This window comes from Hyla sarda, chromosome 7 (genome assembly GCF_029499605.1).
Source record: "Hyla sarda isolate aHylSar1 chromosome 7, aHylSar1.hap1, whole genome shotgun sequence".
NCBI lineage: Eukaryota > Metazoa > Chordata > Amphibia > Anura > Hylidae > Hyla > Hyla sarda.
In genome coordinates, this window is record NC_079195.1 from 146446177 (window position 1) to 146470067 (window position 23891).

Genomic DNA, 23891 nt, shown 5'->3' on the forward strand with positions numbered 1-23891 from the left:
CAGGGTACGGCGGTGTCACGCTGTTCTTCACATGGTATGCCTTGGTGAACAGAGTCACACAGGGGAGAAACTGCTAAAAGTCATTCATCAAGAAATCTAAGCATGTCTTACTCCATGAAAACTGGAAACGGGAACTATGGTGACCGACAACGGGAAGAACATCTTGTCTGCACTGCGTCAAGGAAGCCTGAGCCATTCTCCCTGCATGGCACACATGTTCAATGTTAATGGCACACATGTTCAATCTGATTGTCCCCCCATCTGCAAGACATCCTAACAATGGGAAGGAAACTTCGCATGCACTTCAGCCACTCTCCTTGCACTTCAGCACACCCTCCTTGAGCTGCAGCGTCAGAATGGCATCCCCCAACATAGTCTGATTTGCAACGATTCCACATGTTGGAAATCCACCCTCCATTTATTGGACCGACTATACGAACAGAGAAAAGCCATCACCGATTTCTTGATGATCCAAGCGGATAGGGGGACTCCCCTGTGTAAAGTAATTCTGCCACTACATATGATCTCCTCAAAAATTAGCAAAATGGGTTTTCTTTTCAATTTCCCCACACAAATAGTATGTTTTTGGTTGCATCATACATTTTATGGTAAAAGTAGTAATATCATTCCTTGTTGCGCAAAAACAAGCCCTAATACTTATACTTATATATATATATATATATATATATAAGGCAAAACCTTATATATATATATATATATATATATATATATATATATATATATATATATATATATATATATATATCAACTCGCTCCGGAAAGTTAAACAGATTTGTAAATTACTTCTATTAAAAAATCTTAATCCTTCCAATAGTTATTAGCTTCTGAAGTTTTCTGTCTAACTGCTCAATGATGATGTCACGTCCCGGGAGCTGTGCATGATGGGAGAATATCCCCATAGGAACTGCACAGCTCCCGGGACGTGAGTCATCAGAGAGCAGTTAGACAGAAACAACAACTCAACTTCAGAAGCTAATAACTATTGGAAGGATTAAGATTTTTTAATAGAAGTTATTTACAAATCTGTTTATCTTTCCGGAGCCAGTTGATATATAAAAAAAAGTTTTGGCCTGGAATACCCCTTATTATAGTTATAATTTTTAAAAGACGAGGAGGAAAAAAGAGAAAACATAAAACTAAAATTTGCTGAGTCCTTAGGCCAAAATGGGCTTGAGGGGTTACAGACGTTTTCGTTTTATAATTGATGAAAACTATCTGCATGTCATACTGAATAGCAGTATTGTTTCACTCACACAGCACACTCCCTATGTGTGTTACAAAAAGGCAAAGTGTTCCACACCCCTATTGAGGCTATCTGTAGGTCAGAATTAGCTGTTTTTAATAGCAATTTGCCGCAAATAAATTCGGACCGAACCAAATCTTTTTCGGGAAATTCGGTGAATCGGACAAATCTAATCTTCCAAAAATGTGCTCATCTCTAACAGATACCATTGCAGTTGATTTAAATTTAATAAATCATAACTGTGCAAAAAATCATGATGTGAACAGGGCCTTAGATACCTGACAGTCTCTAGGCTTTTGACTGTCCATTATTATTATAACCCCAGTTAGTTCTTCTGTACCTCCCTCCAGGGTCCAACAAAATATATAACATGAACTTTAAAAGGTGCCCCCACCTCCTTGTACACCCACCAAATATATGCAAGAAAAATTTTTTGGGAAATTCGAGGGCCCAGATATTGTGCACCATGAACCTGCTGTTAGTAACAGTATTATCTGTTCAGAAATTGGGCTTACAACGTGCATTGGCGGTTTGTTGGTACTGTTTTAAGGAGGAAGCTGTTAAATAAAAAAGGAATTAAGACTTACCCATAAATTCTATTCCTAAATGGTCTGCTGCATCAGGAAGAACATGCAAAAAATAAAGAAAAGACACCATCAGTATCATAAAATTGAAAGAAAAAAATATAATATGAGATCGTCATCATGAAACAAGGAAAGAAAGTAAGAAAAAAGAAGGAAAGAACATTCTACACTCCTTAAAATTTGTTAAGGTTTCCAAATTTGGATGATATAAATTCCATACACTACTACAACATACTAGCAGGAATCATAACAACCTACACCCCACATCACAACAACTAGGTATACACACATATAGCATACACATCTTCAAATACAGTGTTGCAAAATCCTGTTTTTCTTTGTCATGGCACACATGTTGGGATCTTTTGAATCTATGGAAAGGTAAGGAAAGGCACATCTCTATATCCCCTTAACACCACAGCAATTTTTTTTTTTTGTGTTTTATTTATTTATAAAAATTTTCGCAATTTCTTGGGGTTCTGTTTCTAAACAGTGCACTTTAATGTAAAAAAAAAAAAAAAAAAAAGATATGATATCGCTATTCAACATAATTAGAATAATACCCAAGTTATATAGGTTCTGTTTTATTTTGCTACTTTTTCTTTTACATGTTTTGATTTATTTTTGTTTGTTTGAAAAATGGAAAATGGAGGAGTAATGTAAATTTATATTAGAGGGAGGGGTTAATTATAGTTTTAAAAACTTTTTTTTTATTATTTTAGTCACACTTTGATCATAACATAGCTCTGATCAGTGATATAAGCACTTTACTTGTACAGTCTGCCTGAGAAAGACTGCACAAGAAGAGCGACGAAGGGCGGCATGGAGGAAAGTAAGATCCCTCTGGCAACAATTTTAATGCAGACTCCCAAACCCACCAGAAGCTATCTTTTTCACTTTTAGATTTCACGATCATCATTGATTATGGCATCCAAAGAGTTAAATGCTAGACATCAGCCAAAAGCTGCCATTTATGAAGCGAGCACAGCTCCTGGGCTTGCTTCATAGTAAACTGCACACACAATATGGCACTGTTTCTTGGATATAGTAGACCAGTTTTTCTTTTCATGGAACCACCTTCACAAGCTTTGTGGTGGGTAAACATAATTCTTCATTCAGCCTGTGCTATAGTCAGATGTGACCTGTAATCCTCAGTCAAAGTCCCTCAATCAATATTGCTGTCCGTGTATCACATATCAGTATTATTTTAGTACAAGCACCATCAATAATTCTCTGGTGCAGTTCCTTGAAATCACTTTCTCTACTTTCTTCCAAAGTGAAAGCTTTATTTATTGAAACTTTAATACATTTTTAATGCAGAAAATGTAAAAGCCCAGACAGTAGGAAAAATTCTGTATGCATAAAAAATATCTTTTCTGCTGTCATTATTGTATTTTTTAAACATCATAGTGTGATGACTCGCTCTTGCAGATAGGTGCGGTTGCAGTATAGAAGAAAGGAAAAAGTACTTTTCAAATCAAAGTTCAGTGTTTAAGTCAGACTTGGCACACAGAAAACACTCTTTAAATGCAGAACCAAGGAAAACATAACAAAAGTCCACCTGTATTCCTTAGGTGCTTGTTCACACCTGAGTCCATGCCATGCAGCATCAAGCAAGTCTTTTACAGGCCTCCAGGCAGACTGTTCACCAGCTTCCAACCTTGAAGCAAACACAGGGTAGAACTCCACATTCAGCTCTCTCTGGCAGTGTGAGTTGCAACTAGCAAATCCCCCTCAGCTGGTGAAACAGGTTGCCTTTAAGGCCAACAAAAGGCGGCCCGGATAGTGGGGAATGACCCCCCACCCTGCACTTGGTCATTCCCAGTAAGATCCATCCCGGATTGGCCCTCCAGCCAAACTACGGCCACAGTGTCAGACTGAATTGTAGCACAGACACTGAATAATATCTGCTTTTACTTCACCAAAGCCAGGAGCCATGGTGACACATATCGCCCATCCACCACGATGCCTTTCACCTTATCACACATAGTTAACCGCTTAACGACAATGGACGAAAATTTACATCATGTTGATGTGGTACTTAGCGCACCATGACGTACATTTACGCGCCGCCATGATCGCGAGCACTGGAGCGGTGCTCGCATCATGCCCGGCAGGTCCCGGCTGCTATCACGCAATCACGCTGATGTCCACCATTAACCCCTCAGATGCTGTGATCAATACAGATCATGGCATCTGCAGCAGTGCGGTACTTTGAATGGATGATCGGATCGCCCGCAGCGCTGCCGCGGGGATCTGATCATCCAGCATGGCTACCGGAGGTCCCCTCACCTGGCTACGGCCGTCTCCCAGTGTCTTCTGCTCTGGTCCTATACATAGCACTGAACAGTATTAGCAATCAACTGATTGCTATGAATAGTCCCCTATAGGGAAATAAAAAGTGTAAAAAAAGAAAAAGTAAAAAAAAAAGTAAAATAAAAAAGTAAAAAAAAATTTGAAAAATCCCCTCCCCCATTAAAAAAGTAAAACGTTTGTTTTTCCCATTTTACCCCCCAAAAAGTGTAAAAAAATTATGAATACACATATTTGGTACCCCCACATGCGTAAAAGTCTGGACTATTAAAATATATTGTTAATTATCCCATATGGTGAACGGAAAATTGCTGCTTTTTTGTCACATTTTATTCCAAAAAAAAATTATAAAAAATTAATAAAAGGTAAAACCTAAGCAAAAGTGGTACTGATAAAAACTACAGATAAAGGCACAAAAAATGAGCCCTCATATCGCCCCATATATGGAAAAATTTGAAAGTTATAGATTGTCAAACTAGGGCAATTTCAAACATACTAATTTTGTTAAAATGGTTTGAGTTTTTTTTAAGCGGTACAATTATAGAAAAGCATAAAACATGTATATCATTTTAATTGTATTGACCCACAGAATAACGGAAAAATGTCATTTTTACCAGAAAATGTACAGCGTGAAAACAAAACCTTCCATATTTTGCTAAATTGCGGTTTTCTTTTCAAATTTTCCCACATAAATAATATCTGTTTGGTTGCGCCTTACATTTTATGGTAAAATAAGTGATGTTATTACAACGTACAATTGGTGAGGCAAAAAACAAGAGTTATGGAAATATAAGAGAGTTATGATTTTTAGAAGGCGAGGAAGAAAAACGAAAATGCTAAAATAAAATTGGTCAGGTCCTTAAGGCCAAAATGGGCCTGGTCCTTAAGGGGTTAAAGGGAATTTGTTGGCTGAATATTATGTTCAGAGCTCAAGTGTCAAGGTGGTAGTGCTGAGCTGCAGGATGCACTCCTCCTTCCTCCCCCACCCTTCCCAGCCCTGCATGAAGAAAACACAGGACTTGGCATCTATCACTGTACATTATTTATTCAAGGCAAAAAGATGTGAGGGAGGGAAGAAATGTGCAGCCTCCATGATACTTGGGCTCTGAGCATGATATAGCACTGACTCATTCTCTTTAAATATATATGGGGAGGATGGTCCAACTTGCAATAGAAATGGTTATGCACTAGTATAACTTGGTAAAGGCGTTTCTTAGGCATAGCTTTAGATTTGCAAATTACTTTTTTTGAGTTGAGAAATCAGAATGTGTTTATCACATATGCTAAAGGACAGCAAGTGCCCCCAGGGCTTGGCTTACAAACAGAGGTTCACAATTCTGACGCTATACCTATAAAGGCATTTTTAAGTTCTTCCTGGAGCTGTGATAAGTTACACTACGTTAAAGGGGTATTCCAGGCAAAAACTTTTTTATATATATATATATATATATATATATATATATATATATATATATATATATATATCAACTGGCTCCAGAAAGTTAAACAGATTTGTAAATTACTTCTATTAAAAAATCTTAATCCTTTCAGTACTTATGAGCTTCTGAAGTTAAGGTTGTTTTTTTCTGTCTAAGTCCTCTCTGATGACACCTGTCTCGGGAAACGCCCAGTTTAGAAGAGGTTTGCTATGGGGATTTGCTTCTAAACTTGGCGTTTCCCGAGACAGGTGTCATCAGAGAGGACTTAGACAGAAAAGAACAACCTTAACTTCAGAAGCTCATAAGTACTGAAAGGATTAAGATTTTTTAAGAGAAGTAATTTACAAATCTGTTTAACTTTCTGGAGCCAGTTGATATAAATATATATATATATATATATATATATATATATATATATATATATATAAAGTTTTTGCCTGGAATACCCCTTTAAACCATCCAGCAGATTCCCTTTTAAGTGCTTATTAAACAGTATCACAAAGTACTAGCAGAAGGCAACCCCTATTCAAAGCTGTTTTTAGAGTAAATGGCTTGACCCTAGGGTTTATATCTTAAGACTTGATTCACAATAACATATAAACTTTTATTGATGCTATATAGAATATAAATTGTGTTCAGCACGCCACAATAATAAAAACTAATGTTTATTATCAATCCATTAAAAACCACGAACATTATATTTTGCATCCAGGCATCTTGAACACAATAATTGTATTGTTCCTTCCCTTTAAAGGATTTCTAATATACTGTATATTTTTATTTTTATTTAGTGCTGGGCTCCATTAATAGTTTTGCATAATTTGGATCTGGATTTTGACATTTCCCATACATCCAACCTTTTATTCTGTGGTGGGCATGGAACAATATGAACTTTTTTGTATAAACTTTATTAATGTCCTGTGTGCGCAATGATAACAAATCAACTCTGTATGATAGAGACCTGCATATTCATGCAGTAAAACACAAGATAATTATGGATGGACATATCCATCCATGTTTATATTAAAACATACATCTGTTCTCACAACTTCCTTCGATATCATGTAGGAAAGTAAATGTATTGTTCATGCTTCTTATACAGGAGATTGTCTTTGACTGCCTTCACACATGTCATTATATAGAAATATATATCTATACACATACAGTATCACCAATGACTTGACAGATGCCACTAAAGTTAAAACAGATGGAAGCTATGTTGCATCCATTATGTAACATAGGGAGACAAGTATAATAACATTTAAGAATGAAGTCATGACACCGATGACAGTTCATCTTCTAATAATTCACTAATGGTGCTTGTTCTAATGTCATTGCTTTTACAGCAACGCATTGGTGCATTTTTATGTTTTGGTAAATTAGACTGTGTCAGTTGTGATCACATACAACAATAAACTCTAATGTAAAGGTAATGGATCATGATAAGAAAGAAAGATCAATGAGCATAGTATATTAGGGCCCTCATTTACTTAGAAAATTGGGTTGTAAGTCTATCTTGCTTTCTTACCCGACTGCTTTTTTCCCCTTGTATTTATTATTATGTCGCATCCTGTTTGTCGCACGTGGGTTTTGTAGGTTTTGGTTTTCAACTCCTCTGAGTTGTTGGGAAAAAATCCACAACAATTCAACAAATTCGGTTTGGAAACCTTTATAAATACGTGGGAAAGCTCAGAAATGTCGGGTTATGCCCCTTTTTCGGGTTTGGGAGAATCCACATCGGGAGAATATTGCATCGTGTCGCAATATTGCATATTGCATCGTGTCACAGACTGGCGCACGATGTCTGCGACATGTCGCAGACAAAGATGCGACAAAAAAACCCGACAAAACAAGTCGGGTTTAGAATAGTAAATGAGGGCCTATGTTGTTAATAAAAATGGTAGGAATACAAAATTTGGAGAACTTCTGAATACTTGATACACTGCATAACCTAACCATATAGTAGTATTGATTGATATAATTTGACTCCATTTTAGTTTATGTGACCATTACTAAAAGAACATTAATAAATTCAGAAACGTCATAAATAATAATTCACTAAAACACATTTCATTAAAGTTTGAGGGCAAATCAAGTTTCCTGTCCATTGTTGAGTTATTTTTTAATCAGATAGCATGCCAACGAAACACTTGTACAATGCCTTGTAGTACCAAACAATTCTGATCAGGACATCCACGGCCAAATAGCGGGTCCTGATCAGATGAGTGGACAATGAGAGAGCCCTTACCTGCCTCTTCACCGTCTGATCGGTACCAGCCATGGCAGGCTAGAGCAGCAGAGCACTAATAACACTGATCAATGCTGAGCCAAACCTCAGCATTGAACAATGTATGCAATTGCAAGATTGCATATTATAGTCCCCTATGGGGACAAAAAAAAAAGATGTAAAAAGAGTTAATGTAAAAAAAGATGTAAAAAGAGTTAATAACCTAATAAAAGTTTCAATCACCCTTTTCCCATTTAAAAAAAAAATAAAATAATGTAAATCAAAAATAAACATAAACATATGTGGTACCACCGCATGTGTAAATGTCTGAACTATTAAAATATAAGGTTAGTTGAACGATGGTGTACACATTAAAAAAAATACCAAATCAAAAGTTGCACATTTTTGGTCACTTCATATATAATAAAAATTATTATAAATAAACAGTGATCAAAAAGTCCCATGAAAACAAAATGGTACCAATAAAACTAAAGATCATGAAACAAAAAATGAGCCCTCATATAGCCCCATATAAATAAAAATAAAAATGTTATAGGGTCAGAAAATTACAATTTTAAACATACTAATTTTGGTGCATGTAGTTATAATTTTTTTAAAGTAGTAAAATAAAATAAAACCTACATAGGTTGGGTATCCTTGTAACCATATGGACCTACATTATTAATATTAGGTATCATTTTTATCAAAATGGGCACTGCATAGAAATGGAAGCTTTCAAAATTTACAAAATGGTGTTTTTTTTTCTTTTCCCTTCAAACCAACAAATATTTTTTTTTGTTTCACCTTAGATTTTGTTATAAAATGATTGATGTCACTACAAATTAAAATTGGTGATGAGAAAAACAAGCCCGCATATGGGTCTGAAGGTGCAAAATTGAAAATGTTATAATTTTTAGAAGGGGAGGAGTAAAAAATGAAAGTACAAAAATTGGCCTGGTTCTTATGGCCAAAATGGGCTTGGTCCTTAAGAGGTTAAAGAGGTACTCCGGTGGAAAAACTATTTTTTTTTCTCTTTTTTAAATCAACTGGTGCAAGAAAGTTAAACATATTTGTAAATTACTTCTATTAAAAAATCTTAATCCTTCCAGTACTTATTAGCTGCTGAATGCTACAAAGGAAATTCCTTTCTTTTTGGAACACTGATGAAATCACGACCACAGTGCTCTCTGCTGACATCTCTGTCCATTTTAGCAACCGTGCATAGCAGATGTATGCTAAGGGCAGCATGGTGGCTTAGTGGTTAGCACTGCTGCCTTGCAGTGCTGGGTCCTTGGGTCCAAATCCCACTAAGGACAACACTTAATTATTATTAATATTATAATGTCAGCAGAGAGCAGTGTGTTTGTGATGTCATCAGAGAGCATTCCAAAAAGAAAAAAAATTCCTCTGTAATATTCAGCAGCTAATAAATACAGGAAGGATTAAGATTTTTTTAATAGAAGTAATTTACAAATATGTTAAACTTTCTGGCCCCAGTTGATTTAAAAAAAAAAAAATAATGTTTTTCCACCGGAGTACCCCTTTAAATAGTGTAGACATTTGTGTATTGTATTGATAAATACATTTTTACATTGCAATAATAAAGGGGAGGGGGTTGAACTTTGAGATTGGCAAACTTTTTCTATATATATTACACCATAGCTGTATAGCTCTCCATGTTTTAACTGCATATTCATGTTTCACCTATATCCTTGTGCTGGCAGTGTGTTGCTGCATTCTTCTGTTGCTGTATATCTAGCCTAGTAGCGTGCACCTGTAGGCCAGGTCCATATAATAGTTTGGTATCAACTAAAGTGCTGGCTGACTTATTCTTTGTCTGTATTGCACATACGGGGGAGTGGCTACCTCCATGTTGGCCTTGCACCCCACCCACCTCTATCAGGTGTGTATATAAGGTGTCTTGGATGTTCCAGACCCTGCCATGCTTACTGAACTGTTCACACAGAGGCATATTCACAGTGTAGGGTCCGTCCCAATGAGGCCACCTTATCGCGGTGGGACGGTCCAAGCTATTTGACCGCCGGCGGTGACAAATTTGCGAGCTAAGTGCCTCACTATTTCATAGTTTCACATTTGCATCTATTACACCATAGCTGTATAGCTCTCCATGTTTTAACTGCAGATTCATGTTTCACCTATATCCTTGTGCTGGCAGTGTGCTGCTGCATTCTTCTGTTGCTGTATAAATATATATAGATTTTTTGTTTGTAGATTAGTCTCCTTAAATATCTAATATTTTAAGAAAGAATATCAATCCCCAATTTGTCTGTGGCCATCTTGTACATTTCTTTCCATTTTCTCTGAATATCATTACAAAACCATAAAATGTGTTACAACCCTGCCCTATCTACTTTACAGATGTTAGGTATTGTCATTGTGCCTAAAATTTTTATATAGAAAATCAGTTGCATAATACATTCAATGGATTATGCTAAATGATTTAGTAATTGTATTTTATTATAGATTATTTTATGTTGTAATAGAGTCTCTCCCATCGATTCTCAGAGGTGTATCACAATTTTTTTTTCAAATCTAATTTTTACTGAGTTTTCAATTTTTTAACATAGGAACAGGATCATGGTAACATAAAACATGAGCATACATCACAGTACAGTAATAATAGGACAGTACCATAAGTATTCAAGTTGCACGCAGGCCAATTAATTAGTACAAACTTAAGAATGCAGAGAGTACTTTAAGCGCTTTGCCATGTATGCAGAGACACACCACTTAAGGGCAATATCAAATGGACATAGTTGGAAGGTAAGAGGGGGGGAATGATGGGGGATGAGGGGGGAGGGAGAGAGGTAACGAGGGAAACAGGGGAAACCCAACTATATGCAGTCCAGGCAATGTAGAATAAATTAACAATGCTTTAGCAAAGTTCAGAGAAATATATACGTGATGAAATGCAACAGAAATAATAATGGTATGGAATGCCTTGTAGTTCCACGATCAATCAGCAAACGTAAGAGGCAGGGGAGAATACAAGGCTATTTAAGTAATTCCGCTATGGGGTCTAGTTAATAAGGAGCTTAATCCTCTCCCAGGATAGGGGAGGTGGAGTTTCGAAGCAAGGAGTGGTACAAATGCCAAGGTGCCCACATTTTCAGGAAAAAAGCATGTCTCCTCATCTTCCAACTCACCAACTCCTCCATCCTACATATTAATCGATTTTTGCAAATCAAAAGTGTATTTAGGGAGGAGTGGACTTTTGCCAGTTTGCGGGTATTAATAACTTGGCGGCTGTCAGAAGCAAGGATTAGGATACAGGATTAGGGGCCAAGAGCAGGAGAAGCGGAACTGAGAATGGGATCTGCACCTTAGTAATCAATGCAACCTGAAAAACCCTGTATTGTTGAGGTTTGCCTAATTTTCTGGATCAGTGTCTCAATCGTCAGAACAAAAAGGATAGGGGACAGTGGGCAGCCCTGACGCTTCCCGTTTGTAATATTAAAGTGCGGTGTCAAAGTGTCATTCAAGCGCAACCGTGTAGTTGGGCGGGAGTATAAGGAGCATGTCACAGAGATAAATATAGGGGGGAAATTGAATTTCTTCAATTTCTTCAATTTCATAAATGACAAAGAAACGCGGTTGAATGCCTTTTCACCGTCCGTTCCCATCAGAATAAGGTCTTTATGGGAATTGTGTGCATAGTGAATAAGGAAAGTTAGACGTGAAGTATTATGTTTACCCTCTCTAGAATTTACAAAGCCCACCTGTTCCGGACCAACTAGTCGTGGAATAAGGTGCTTCATGCGAAAGGCTAATAGTTTGGCAAACCATTTAATATCAGAATTCAGTAGCAAAATGGGGTAATAGCTCCCACATTTCAATTTATTCTTCCCCTCCTTAGGTAGCAAGGTAATATGGGCTTCTAATGCTTGAGGGGGTAGAACGGCACCCCACAGGAGGGCATTGCCTAGAGAGGTAAAATGGAGATAAGTGGTTGTTTAGGAGTTTTGTAGTATGAGATGGGAAATCCGTCTGGGCCAGGACTTTTACCTGGGGAGATAAAGGCCAACACCTTGGAGACTTCATTTCTGGTTAATTGAGCAATTAGAGCATTTATATTCTGATCAGTGAGGGAAGTGAGGAAAATAGAGTCAAGGAAATGAGAAGTGAGAAATTCGGACTCAGGGGGATCGGGTAAGTTATAGAGAGAGTTATAAAAGTGTAAGAAAGCATCTGTTATAGAGTCAGTGTCATTAGCTATAAATCCGGAGGGTGTATTGATGTGAGAAACAAAGGCTTTCTCAAACCTCTTTTTAAGAACTCATTTGATAAGCCTTGGCTGACTTAACATTGAGAAGGTCTTTCAGAGAGTTATGTAATTCAATTGAATCAGCTTGCACAGATAACATGTCTGTCATCTTCCCCAATTTCTCCAGAGTGGCGATCTGAGCTAGAAGTGAGTTAAGTTGTGAGGAGCGTTGTTTTTTCAGCCTAGATCCCAGAGCAATAAATTCCCCCCTTATGAAGGCTTTGTGTGCCTCCCAGCCAATTGGGCAGGAGACTTCGGAAGACTCGTTACAAGTGAAATAATCGCTCAACATTTGAGTAAATCATTCTTTATAAACATCGGAGTCCAGCAGAGTTGCATGGAGAGTCCATGACCACTGTCTGGATGGTATATTTGCAAAAGAGAAATTGACAAAGACAGATGAGTGATCGGACAGTGTGGAAGATCCTATAGAGGAAGAGACTGCCTGAGTAAGGGACCTGCTGGAGATGAGGATATAATCCAGTCTAGTTGTGAACAGAGGAGTAGTAAGAGTAATATCTAGTAGTTGGATTGTGAGTTCTCCACACATTTATCAGGTTGAGGGAGGACAGTGCTTTACGTGTCGCTGCAAGCGCTTTAAAGGAAAGGAGGAAGAGTGTTGTGAGGAGGTATCTTGTAAAGGATTCAATGCTACATTAAGATTTCCCTCAAGTATGAGGATTCCCTCAGTGAATTTTTTCAATATTTCTAAAGTGATCTATGATCCAGTTAGTTTGGTGAGAATTTGGAGCGTACAGGTTGGGGATGGTGAATAGAGATCTTGCTATGGAACCTTTTATAAGGGCTAGATGTTAAGGGCCCAATAGGCGGCTAGGAGTGAAGATCTCTTAAATGAAAGGAGCAGAGTAGGAAAGAAGTAATAGTCCCTTAGTCTGTGGAAGGGTTAGGGCATCTGAGGAGGAGGTGAGAGAATACTGGTGGAGAGGACTAATACAAGTAGTGAGTCTAGTTAGTGGGTTGTGTGGGAAGAGGTGGTCTAGTGGAACCCCTGAAGGGAGGTGAGGTATTCAAGGTAGAGGGTGTAAAGAAACCCCTCAGTTTAAATCCGGGGCTGTTGGCAAGGGGCGCATAAAACTATAACTGTGTAAGTATCTAGACAGTGCAAGGAGACAATTATCTGCAATGCAAGGAACAGAGCCTGAGGCTATCCAAATGGAAAACGGTTGGAGCAGCACAGAGTATCCTAAGAAATTGAGTGGGGCATGACTCTCCCAGTACACCCATAGTACCTGCCCACATAAGAGTTAACATAGTACCACTTAAGAAAAGTAACAGGGCGTCTATATATATATATGAAACCTTGAAAGATAAATATTGATATATATGTCCTTACGTAGGGGAGCACTTTCTAGCAAACCAAGTTAAGTGGCTGGGATCCACAGCTGAGGAGGTGATGTAGAAAGCGAGAGAAATCTTCAATGCTGCAACGTGTGAAGAAGAGCATTAGACCTCCCCATACATTCAGACATCGGATCGATGCCAATCAGTCCACCTATAAGGAAGAACTGGGAGAACAGAAACAAACGGCAACATGTAGGCAACATATTATAGAGGAGGTATCCTGTGGGGAGGAAGAAGTGGGTTAGAATTCTATTCAGAGGAGAGGAGAGTCCGTATTTGATCTTTGTGACTCTTCAAACTGGGGCAGGCATACAAGAGTCTGCCATGTCAATTCATCTAGGTGTCAGCTTTCCTGGGCATTTTTTAGTTTTTGTTGGATTTGGATGAGCCAGCAATTTCCCATGGTGTAGGTGATGTAATGGTAGGGAGCTCCGTCAGATCCAGAACAGCTGCCCAACTCAGAACATCCACTTCTCCCCCTCCAAACTGGACATGGCATCTGTGAGGTCTGTCTGTGTGCAAATGGTATATCTCTTACCACCCGCGGAAAAGGAAAAGCCAAACAGAAACAGCTATTTGTAGGCTATAGATTTAGAGGGAAGAAGTTCTGTCAATGGTCTCAGGAGGTTGCGTTTAGATAGATTGATGCAGGTTAAGTCCTGATAAATTGAGAGCTGAGAGTCCTCAAAGGAAATTTCAGAAAGACTTCTCGACTTACGTAGAATATCATCTCTCACAGTGGAGTTGAAAAGACGGCATATAACATCTCGAGAGGGTTCCTGGGGCTTTGGTTTTGCTCTGAGAGCTCTGTGCGTCCTCTCAATCCCCATGTCATGTTGGTAGGAATATCCTAGAACTTGGATGAAAATCTGTTTAATAGTGGGCATTAATCATTCAGGTAGTACGGATTTTGGAAGTCCCTTGAAACGTAAGTTATTGGGCCTGCCTCTATTATCTTGATCTTCCATCCAGTCAATTATTTTGTAGAGGTGTGACTGACACTTTGCGAACAAGGATATGGAAAATTTGGTGTAGGAGATGAGGTGACTTTGCTTGGTCTCCAATTGCTCGATCCTGTGCCCTACTTGTTTCATGTCTTGCTTCAGTTCAGTCAGATCTCTACGGATAGGATCCAGGGCAGTGGAGATCAGTTCACTCATAAAAGATCTAGAGACAGCAGTTTGGGACTGGTCCTCCATTTCGCTGTCCGATTCTTTATCAGCTTGTTGCCTTGAGACAGGTGTGAAATGTTTAGCTGGTGGAGGGTTAGAAGGTTGAGATTTGCATTTGTCCCATTTTAAGTGCTTTTTAACAAAATCTCCAATGCTTTTTTTTCGGTTGGCGGGTAGCAGAAGAATCTCTTTGCATAGGTGGACCTATTTTGACCATCCTCACCCTTCTGGCAGAAGGTAAAGATTAGCTTAGAAGTGGGTAGACATAGGGTCCTGGTTGCATGGAGTGGTGGACAATGGCTCTGACATATAGACTAGGTGTTACTATATCATCAGTTGAACCAGCGCAATTCAGACAGTTCAGTTAGAGAAGGTTCACATAATAAAGGTGAGTGAGCGAATCTGATATTTATTGAGTTAACCAGAAGATGACTTATAATACGGTCAAATTCACAAGCTATTGGCTACTGGCATGCCAGATGATGCACTAGATGCTGTAGCAATAGTGAGAAGCGTGTTTAAAGTAAGATAGGTAGAATATAGTGCTGCTAAAGGACCACTGGGTGGCTGCAGAGGACCGATTATATAAACTGCTGTTCTTTCAAGTCTGCAGAGTGCTATGGTTTATGGCAATTCAGTATTGCAGAGTTAAAACAGACAATGGGTTTAGATGGTTGATAATAGTGAAAAAGTCACTTGAGTATAATCCAGCTCCTTTACTGTGTGCATTCTCTGGCAATGAGAGGGGCTGCAGCTATGGTAGAGCAGTTCCGTGTGCCCCTGCAGAGGTGCAGTAGTTTTAAAGCTGTTAGGAGGGTTAGCAGGGATGTGGGATCCATGGAGCCTACTGTACTATGAATTGAGTTGTGCAGCAGCGTCAGATGGGGCAGGCAGCTGATGGAGTTAGCGCAGGCAGAGTGGGGTTAAGTCCCCGCTGAGCTGCTTGCCAGGGACTGCGTTTGTCCTGCTTCCTCCATGAAGCACAGCGAGGTTGGGAGAGAACAGCACTGACGGAGCTACAGTCAAAGTCCAGTGCAGCAGACTATTTGATCATCCCTGAGGGCTCCGACAAGGTAGTGAAGGTGGTACTCACAGTCTAGTGCATCTCCGTTCCCCGTTCCTGTGGGTGTTCGGCGCTCAGTGGAGTCAGCATGCCAAGGCAGCTGGGAGGATAAAATGGTGCGTGTGTAACACGCGGTATGCAGGCAGGCTCCGTGGATAAGGAACCCGGTGGCTCCGGAGGTCGGGTGAGGGCTCAAAATGTTCCTCTCAGTGCGCCGCAGCAATAAAAGTAAAAATAAATGTATGACACCATATCAGCATGGCTTTTTGAGGGATTGGTCCTGTCAAACTAACCTGATTAGATTTTATGAGGAGGTGAGCTCCAGACTGGACCAGAGGGAATCGCTGAATGTTGTATATCTGGATTTTTCCAAAGCATTTGATACGGTGCCACACAAACGGTTGGTGCATAAAATGAGAAAGATTGGTCGGGGGGAGAATGTGTGTAAGTGGGTAAGTAACTGCCTCAGTGATAGGAAACAGAGGGTGGTATTTATTAATTGTACTTATTCTGATTGGGTGACTGTTACTAGTGGGGTACCACAGGGGTCAGTCTTGGGTCCTGTTCTATTTAATATATTTATTAATGACCTTGTAGAGGGGTTGATTAGTAAGGTAGCAATCTTTACAGATGATACTAAACTCTGTAAAGTGGTAAACATAATAGAGGAGAGTGCACTGTTATAAATGGATCTGGATAGTTATGGGATTTGGGCTGAGAAGTGGCAGATGAGGTTCAACACTGATAAATGTAAGGTAATGCACATGGGGAGGAAAAATCCGGGATGGGGTTATATATTAAATGGGAGCACACTTGGGACGACTGACATGGAAATGGACTTAGGGGTCTTAGTTAATAGTCAACTTAGCTGTAGTGACCAGTGTCGGGCAGCTGCTGCCAAGGCAAATAAAATCATGGGTGCATCAATAGGGGCATAGATGCTCACGACAAGGAAATAATTCTACCGCTGTACAAATCACTAGTCAGACCCCACATAGAATACTGTGTACAGTACTGGGCACCAGTGTACAAGAAAGATATAGTGGAGCTGGAGAGGGTTCAAAGATGTGGGTTCAAACCAGAGTAATATGAGGAATGGGAGGACTACAGTACCCAGAAAGATTATCTGAATTGGGGTTATTTAGTTTAGAAAAAAATAGGCTTAGAGGAGACCTAATAACTATGTATAAATATATCAGGGGGCAGTACAGAGATCTCTCCCATGATCTATTTATACCCAGGACTGTATCTATAACAAGGGGTCATCCTCTACGTCTAGAGGAAATAAGGTTTCTACACAAGCACAGACGGGGGTTCTTTACTGTAAGAGCAGTGAGACTGTGGAATTCTCTCCCGGAGGAGGTGGTCATGGTGAACTCTGTAAAAGAGTTCAAAAGGGGTCTGGATGCATTTTTGGAGAATAATAACATTACTGGTTATGTATACTAGATATTTAGGGACAGCATGTTGATCCAGAGATTTGTTCTGATTGCCATATTTGGAGTCGGGAAAGGAATTTTTACCTTTTGTATGAGGGTTTTTTGCCTTCCCCTGGATCAACTCAGTAGGGACTCATTAGGGATATAGGTTGAACTAGATGGACTCTGGTCTTTTTTCAACCTTATGAACAATGTTACTATGTTACTCTCCGGGTGAAATAACCCCGTTATAGCTCCGTGGGAAGCAGTATATGCCGGCCTGGTGGAGGAGCTCTGGGTCCATGCGTCCTTCCTCGCTCGCGGCAAGCTCTGCCCCCCTGATGCATCACAATTTTTGTTCTCATGTAACAACTTTTAAACCTCAATTTGTATTAGGCATATTCTATGAGATTTTGGTACAGAGTTCTTTTGATCCAATATTATTTTAACCAATCCAACCATTTGAAATTGGTTAAATGTATTTATTTTTAAGTTTTCACAATAGCATGTTTAAGCTGCAAACTAATCATACACATTTTCATTATTGGAATTGTATTTAATCTTTATTGAACCCCATTTCTATTCTCCTAATTAATGATAACCTCCATTAGTCTCTTAATTCTTTTATCACTCAAATTACTATTTTATCTTTACATATGAATCTCTACAGGATTAATTTAGTACAACAATGGTGCAAAAATTTAAGAAGTTTTCTTGTCCATTAATTTTCTTTGACCAATATCTAGTGAGCAATTTTACAAAGAGATCTCCTAAGGCATTAAAATTAACCTGATTTTAAAAGTTTAAAATGTAAAAAATGACTTCCCTTAGCCTACAGGACAAGGTATTTCCAGAAGTAAAGGTTTCTCAGATCTGTACAAAACACAATTGGTCTGACAAAAAGTAGTTTGATTTTTAATGGATAAACCCTTCCTTCGTTTTCGGTAAACAGAGTAATAGCTGAGGTAGAATCACCAATATAGCAATTATAATTACCTGCTTTTCAAAAAGGAAGACCATTTCACATATTTGTTTTTTCCCTTGTTAAATAATGATACTATAAAATTCTGAAACAGTATGTGAAATCTTCATCTTAGATATCTGAAAATTGAAAGTTAACTCACTCAAATATAAATTAATCTGTAGACCAGGTCCGTCATTTTAAAGTGGTGATACTTCTGATAAATGGGCATTTCACTCATAGGATGATCTTACAAAAGGAATGCTGCTCACTTGGGTTTGTTGTGTATGAGACACAACAATTTATTATGGCCTTTTATTATAGAACAGTGATATTTCTAGCTATAGGTAGCTGGATGTGATGTTTTAATTACTTTTGTTTCATATGCTACTTCCAGGGGGCCTAAAGGCCTCATAGCTTAGTCCTTGCTTAATGGAGTTGGCCATATCCCTAGGAAGGGTACTAAACTGTGACTTTCTAATTCCGGCAAAACCCCACCTGCATGCAGTAGCTAATAGCTGCACAATGTTGTCAATGTTGTCTCAACAGTTGTGGCCATTGGCCACTACATGCAAGCATGGTTTTATTGCAAGTGGTATTCTCATTCTCATTGCAAGTGGTACATTCATGTTCAGGCAAGGAAAAACAAGCATATGGAAGTTTCTACAAATAAAAGTGGTTACCCAAATTGTATCACCTATCTGCAGGATAGGTGAAAAGCATTGGTTATTGGGGATCTGACTGCTTGGACCCCCACCAATCAGAAGAAAAGAGGGTCATGTGTAGGTTTTCTGCATAGTCGAAAAATACCAGGATAATGAAATATAACTATTAAAAAGATGTGGCACTCTAACAGATAAATCACATATTGGAAGGAGCAGTTTAGAAAGGACTTGATGCTGAAATGCTCCTTAGTTTTGCTAGACTGAAATTCTTTACGCTTATGTTGTATGTGGGTACAACATTTACACCTAGGATTACTGCATGCAAGGCAACCTATAGTAGTTAGAAACTGGGATGAGGCTAGGTTTTTTGTTTTAAGCCTACTTGGTGCCACTATGCTGCGTTGGGTTTTACCCCTTCTTAATGTTACCAATGTTTTTTTGGGTAGAATATCACAAGAATAGGGGTCATTGCACTGAATTGCCTAGTGTTAAGTTACTATATCTCTTACCTGTTTGCTTTCTCTAGTATACGTGGTCACAAAGTTAAGGGACCAGTCACTGTTAGTCTCAGGTTTAATAGTTTTGGTTAAGCAGTCGGTTTGAGTAATCATGCAGGCCTTCTTGTATGTTGCGTCAGCAAAACTCTTGGGGTATTTTTTCTCTAAATCTGGATTTGAGTATGTGGCTCTGTTCTTTGAAGTCATTAAAACTGGTGCTGTTCCTTCTGATGCATTTGAATTGACCAAAGGGAATATTGCACAACCATTTTTTATAATGGGAGCTGGTGAAATCTAAATAGCTATTGCTGTCAACTTTCTTAAAAAATTTTTGGTTCACAAACACCCATCCGCATTATGGTATACTATTACATCTAAAAACTCTGCATGATTATTAAAATCCAACTGTGTAAAATGTAGTCCCCACGTTTTGGAATTCAGGTACTTAACCTGGATGACTACATCCAATACAGTTGATTCCCATAGATTTAGCAATTTTACTTTAATCCTTGCCTTTTACCTCCCCGCTTTGTTTACAATAGTATGCTCTACCTCCAGGTATCTATCAATGACGCAGAGAACAGAAGCCTGTGATTGGCTACTCCTGTCACATGGGCACCTCTCTTATGCGCTCCTTAACACGGTATGCCCTCAGAGACATGCAGCGCTGCCGAAACCAAGACCCCTGACATTTTATTCTGGCAACACTTATGAATTTTCATACTGTGGTGCATTCCCATTGTTGTTTATGTATTATTCAATGGAAGTATGTCACATTTTATTGATTTTATGCAATATTTATTATGAAAGCTGTGTTGACTTGTTGTATTTCCTGTTTACATTCTTTGCACTTTTGGCTCCACCCACTTTAAGCTCTTTGCACCAATTTCTCATTATTTAAACTGTATCTGACCACTGCTGTATAGATCTGATGAAGAGGGTGTTTCTCTCAAAACGTGTAATCTGTATTCTGCATTTTATTATTTTTCCTAATAAAGTGGTCCCTGTCGATGGATCTATGATTGCATACTTCTGTCTCCATTGAAATTCTTGGGACAAGCATCCGCAGCGCCAGGGTGATAGGTCTTCTTCTTCCCATTTTCTCTGAGGTTAAGTATAGGATAGGTATATGTTAGGAATTAACCTGCATATTATATTGTAGAATTGTTATAATCGTATGCTATTGTATGTAAGATCCTTTAATCACAATGATAAACAAGTTGCAGTGAGCTGCTATCAGCAAGTTGCCAGGTCACAGACTTTCAGATTATAAATTGGTTTTAAGGACCCCTTAAGGACCAGGCTCATTTTGGCCTTAAGAACCCGGCCAATTTTATTTTTGAATTTTCGTTTTTTCCTCCTTACCTTCTAAAAATCCTAACTCTTTTATATTTTCATACACAGACACATACGAGGGCTTATTTTTTGCATCATCAATTTTAATTTGTAATGACCGCTCGTTTTACCATAAAATTAGCCGCATAACCAAAAAAACATTATTTATGTGGGGAAATTGAAACGTAAACCGCAATTTATAAAATGTTGGCTCACTTTATGGTAAAAATGACATGTTTTCTTTATTCTGTGGGGTCAATATGATTAAAATGATACCCATGTTATATGCTTTTCTATCATTGTTCCGCTTGAAAAAAAATCTTAAACTAGTTTAAAATTGCCCTATTTTGACCAACCATAATTTTCTTATTTTTCTGTATATGGGGTGGTATGAGGGCTATTTTTTTGTGCCCCTTACACTTAAATTTTTAATCACTTTTTATTACCGTATTTATCGGGGTATACCACGCACCGGCCTATAACACGCACCCTCATTTTACCAAGGATATTTGGGTAAAAAAAGTTTTTTTACCCAAATATCCATGGTAAAATGAGGGTGCGTGTGTATACCCCGATATACCCCCAGGAAAGGCAGGGGGAGAGAGGCCGTCACTGCTCGCTTCTCTCCCCCTGCCTTTCCTGGGGTCTAGAGCCCTGCTGCCGGCCCTTCTCTCCCCCTAGCTATCGGCGCCGCTGCCCGTTCTGTCCCCCTGACTATCGGTGCCGGCGCCCCATTGCCGGCGCCGATAGCCAGGGGGAGAGAAGGGGCAGCGGCACCGATTTGCGGCGCCGCTGCCCCGTTGCCTCCCCCCATCCCCGGTGGCATAATTACCTGGGTCGGGTCCGCGCTGCTGCAGGCCTCCGGCGTGCGTCCCCGACGTCGTTGCTATGCGCTGCACGGCAGTGCATAGCAACGACGCAGGGGACGCACGCCGATAGCTAGGGGGAGAGAAGGGCCAGCAGGAAAGGCAGGGGGAGAGAAGCGGGCAGCGACGGCCTCTCTCCCCCTGCCTTTCCTGGGAGTGTATCGGCGTAGAACACGCACATAGGCTTTAGGCTAAAAATTTTAGCCTAAAAAGTGCGTGTTATACGCCGATAAATACGGTAATTTTTTTTAAATAAAATGTGACAAAACAACAATTTTGGACTTTTTTTATTTTTACGTTTACGCCGTTCACAATACGGTATAATTAACATTATATTTTGATAGTTTTTACATTTACGCATGCGGAAATTCCAAATATGTTTATTAATAATTTTTTTTACACTTTTTGGGGGTAAAATGGGAAAAAGGGACAATTTATATTTTTATTGGGGCAGGGGATTTTTCAAATTTTTTCTTAAATATTTTAACTTTTTTTTTTTTTTACATTTTTTATGTATGTATAGGGCATAGCACTGATCAGTAAGTATTATCGGAGATTGTTCTCAGACCAATGCAGAAGACCCAAGTAGATGGCCTGAGGCAGGAGAGGGGACCTCTGTCCTCCATTATGGATGATCGGCAGCACTGCTGGTGGTCCGATTATCCATTTTAAGTGCCGCACTGCCACAGATGCTGTGATCTGTATTGACCACGGCATCTGAGGGGTTAATGGCGGACATCAGCATGATCGCTGATATCTGCCATTACCGGCGGGTCCCTGGCTGCTGATAGCAGCTGGGGCCTACCGTGCATGATGCGATCACCGGCCCGGTGCTCGTAGTCATTAGAAGGTAAATGTACGTCATGGTGGGCAAAGTACCACGGCACCTTGATGTACATTTATGCCCATTGTCGTTAAGGGGTTAATTCTTGTTGACTTCTCTTCATGTACAGCAGAAGTCACTATGTTCCTTCTTATTAACTATTTTACCATAAATATGTTGGAACCCTCAAGATCAATCTGTATCCATTTGTAAAACTTGGGGCACTGCTATGACTCCATTATAAGTGATAGCAATGACATTACTGTGAACAGAGCCTTATTAAGTCTTGTTCCATTTATTGTTTTTTGGGGGTAACATTACAAAATGGTTGAGATGTGCTTAAGTTTATTTGTGTTTCTGAAAAAATTGATTTGGAAAAAAATCTAGGGTTTGACTGACTCATAAAAATATCAGAGTTTCCCATCCTAGCTCCAATAATGGGCTCCCAAAATGCAGCTGCAAGTAACACAATTTGGCATTTACTTGCCGCTATTTTTTATCCCCTTAAGGACACATGATGTACTGGAACGTCATGTGTCCACTCCCGATCTAAAACGTCATAGCGGCCGGGACCCGTGGCTAATAGCGCGCGGCATTGATCGCTGTGCCGCGCGCTATTAACCCTTTAGACGCTGCATTCAAAGTTGAACGCCGCGTCTAAAGTGAAACTGAAAGCATGCCGGTTAGCTCAGTGGGCTGTTCGGGATAGCCGCGGCGAAATCGCGGCATCCCGGACAGCTTACAGGACAGCGGGAGGGCCCCTACCTGCCTCCTCGCTGTCCGATCGCCGAATGACTGCTCAGTGCCTGAGATCCAGGCATGAGCAGTCAAGCGGCAGAATCATCGATCACTGGTTTCCTATCAGTGTGTGCAGTGTTATAGGTCCCTATGAGATCTATAACACTGCAAAAAAAAAGTGAAAAAAATAGTGAATAAATATCATTTAACACCTCTCCTATTAAGTTTGAATCACCCCCCTTTTCCCATAAAAAAAAAAAACACAGTGTAAATAAAAATAAACATATGTGGTATCGCCGTGTGCGGAAATGTCCGAATTATAAAAATATATCATTAATTAAACCGCTCTGTCAATGGCGTGCACGCAAAAAAATTCCAAATTCCAAAATAGTGCATTTTTGGTCACTTTTTATATCATGAAAAAATGAATAAAAAGTCAATAAGTCCTATCAAAGCAAAAATGGTACCGTTAAAAACTTCAGATGACGGCACAAAAAATGAGAAATGACAATTTTAAACGTATTAATTTTCCTGCATGAAGTTATGATTTTTTCCAGAAGTACGACAAAATCAAACCTATACAAGTAGGGTATCATTTTAACTGTATGGACCTACAGAATAAATATCAGGTGTCATTTTTAACGAAAAATGTACTACGTAGAAACGGAAGGCCCCAAAAGTTACAAAATGGCGTTTGTTTTTTTTTTCAATTTTGTCTCACAATGATTTTTTTTCCACTTCACCGTAGATTTTTGGGCACAATGACTGACATCATTACAAAGTAGAATTGTTGGCACAAAAGATAATCCATAATATGGATTTTTAGGTGCAAAATTGAAAGAGTTATGATTTTTTAAAGGCAAGGAGCAAAAAACGAAA

General features: G+C 39.1%; 1 protein-coding gene across 2 annotated transcripts in view; it reads right to left on the minus strand.

Annotated features, from left to right (window-relative positions):
• Positions 1 to 23891, minus strand: part of NRG3 (neuregulin 3) — a 1092025-nt gene that overhangs the window by 220899 nt on the left and 847235 nt on the right. The window contains exon 4 of one of the 2 annotated variants that reach the window (XM_056530934.1): positions 1852 to 1875. In XM_056530934.1, coding sequence (XP_056386909.1) covers positions 1852 to 1875 — 24 coding nt within the window. Of the gene's footprint in view, positions 1 to 1851; positions 1879 to 23891 lie in introns of both variants that reach the window. The other variant, XM_056530933.1, reaches the window with a different exon arrangement.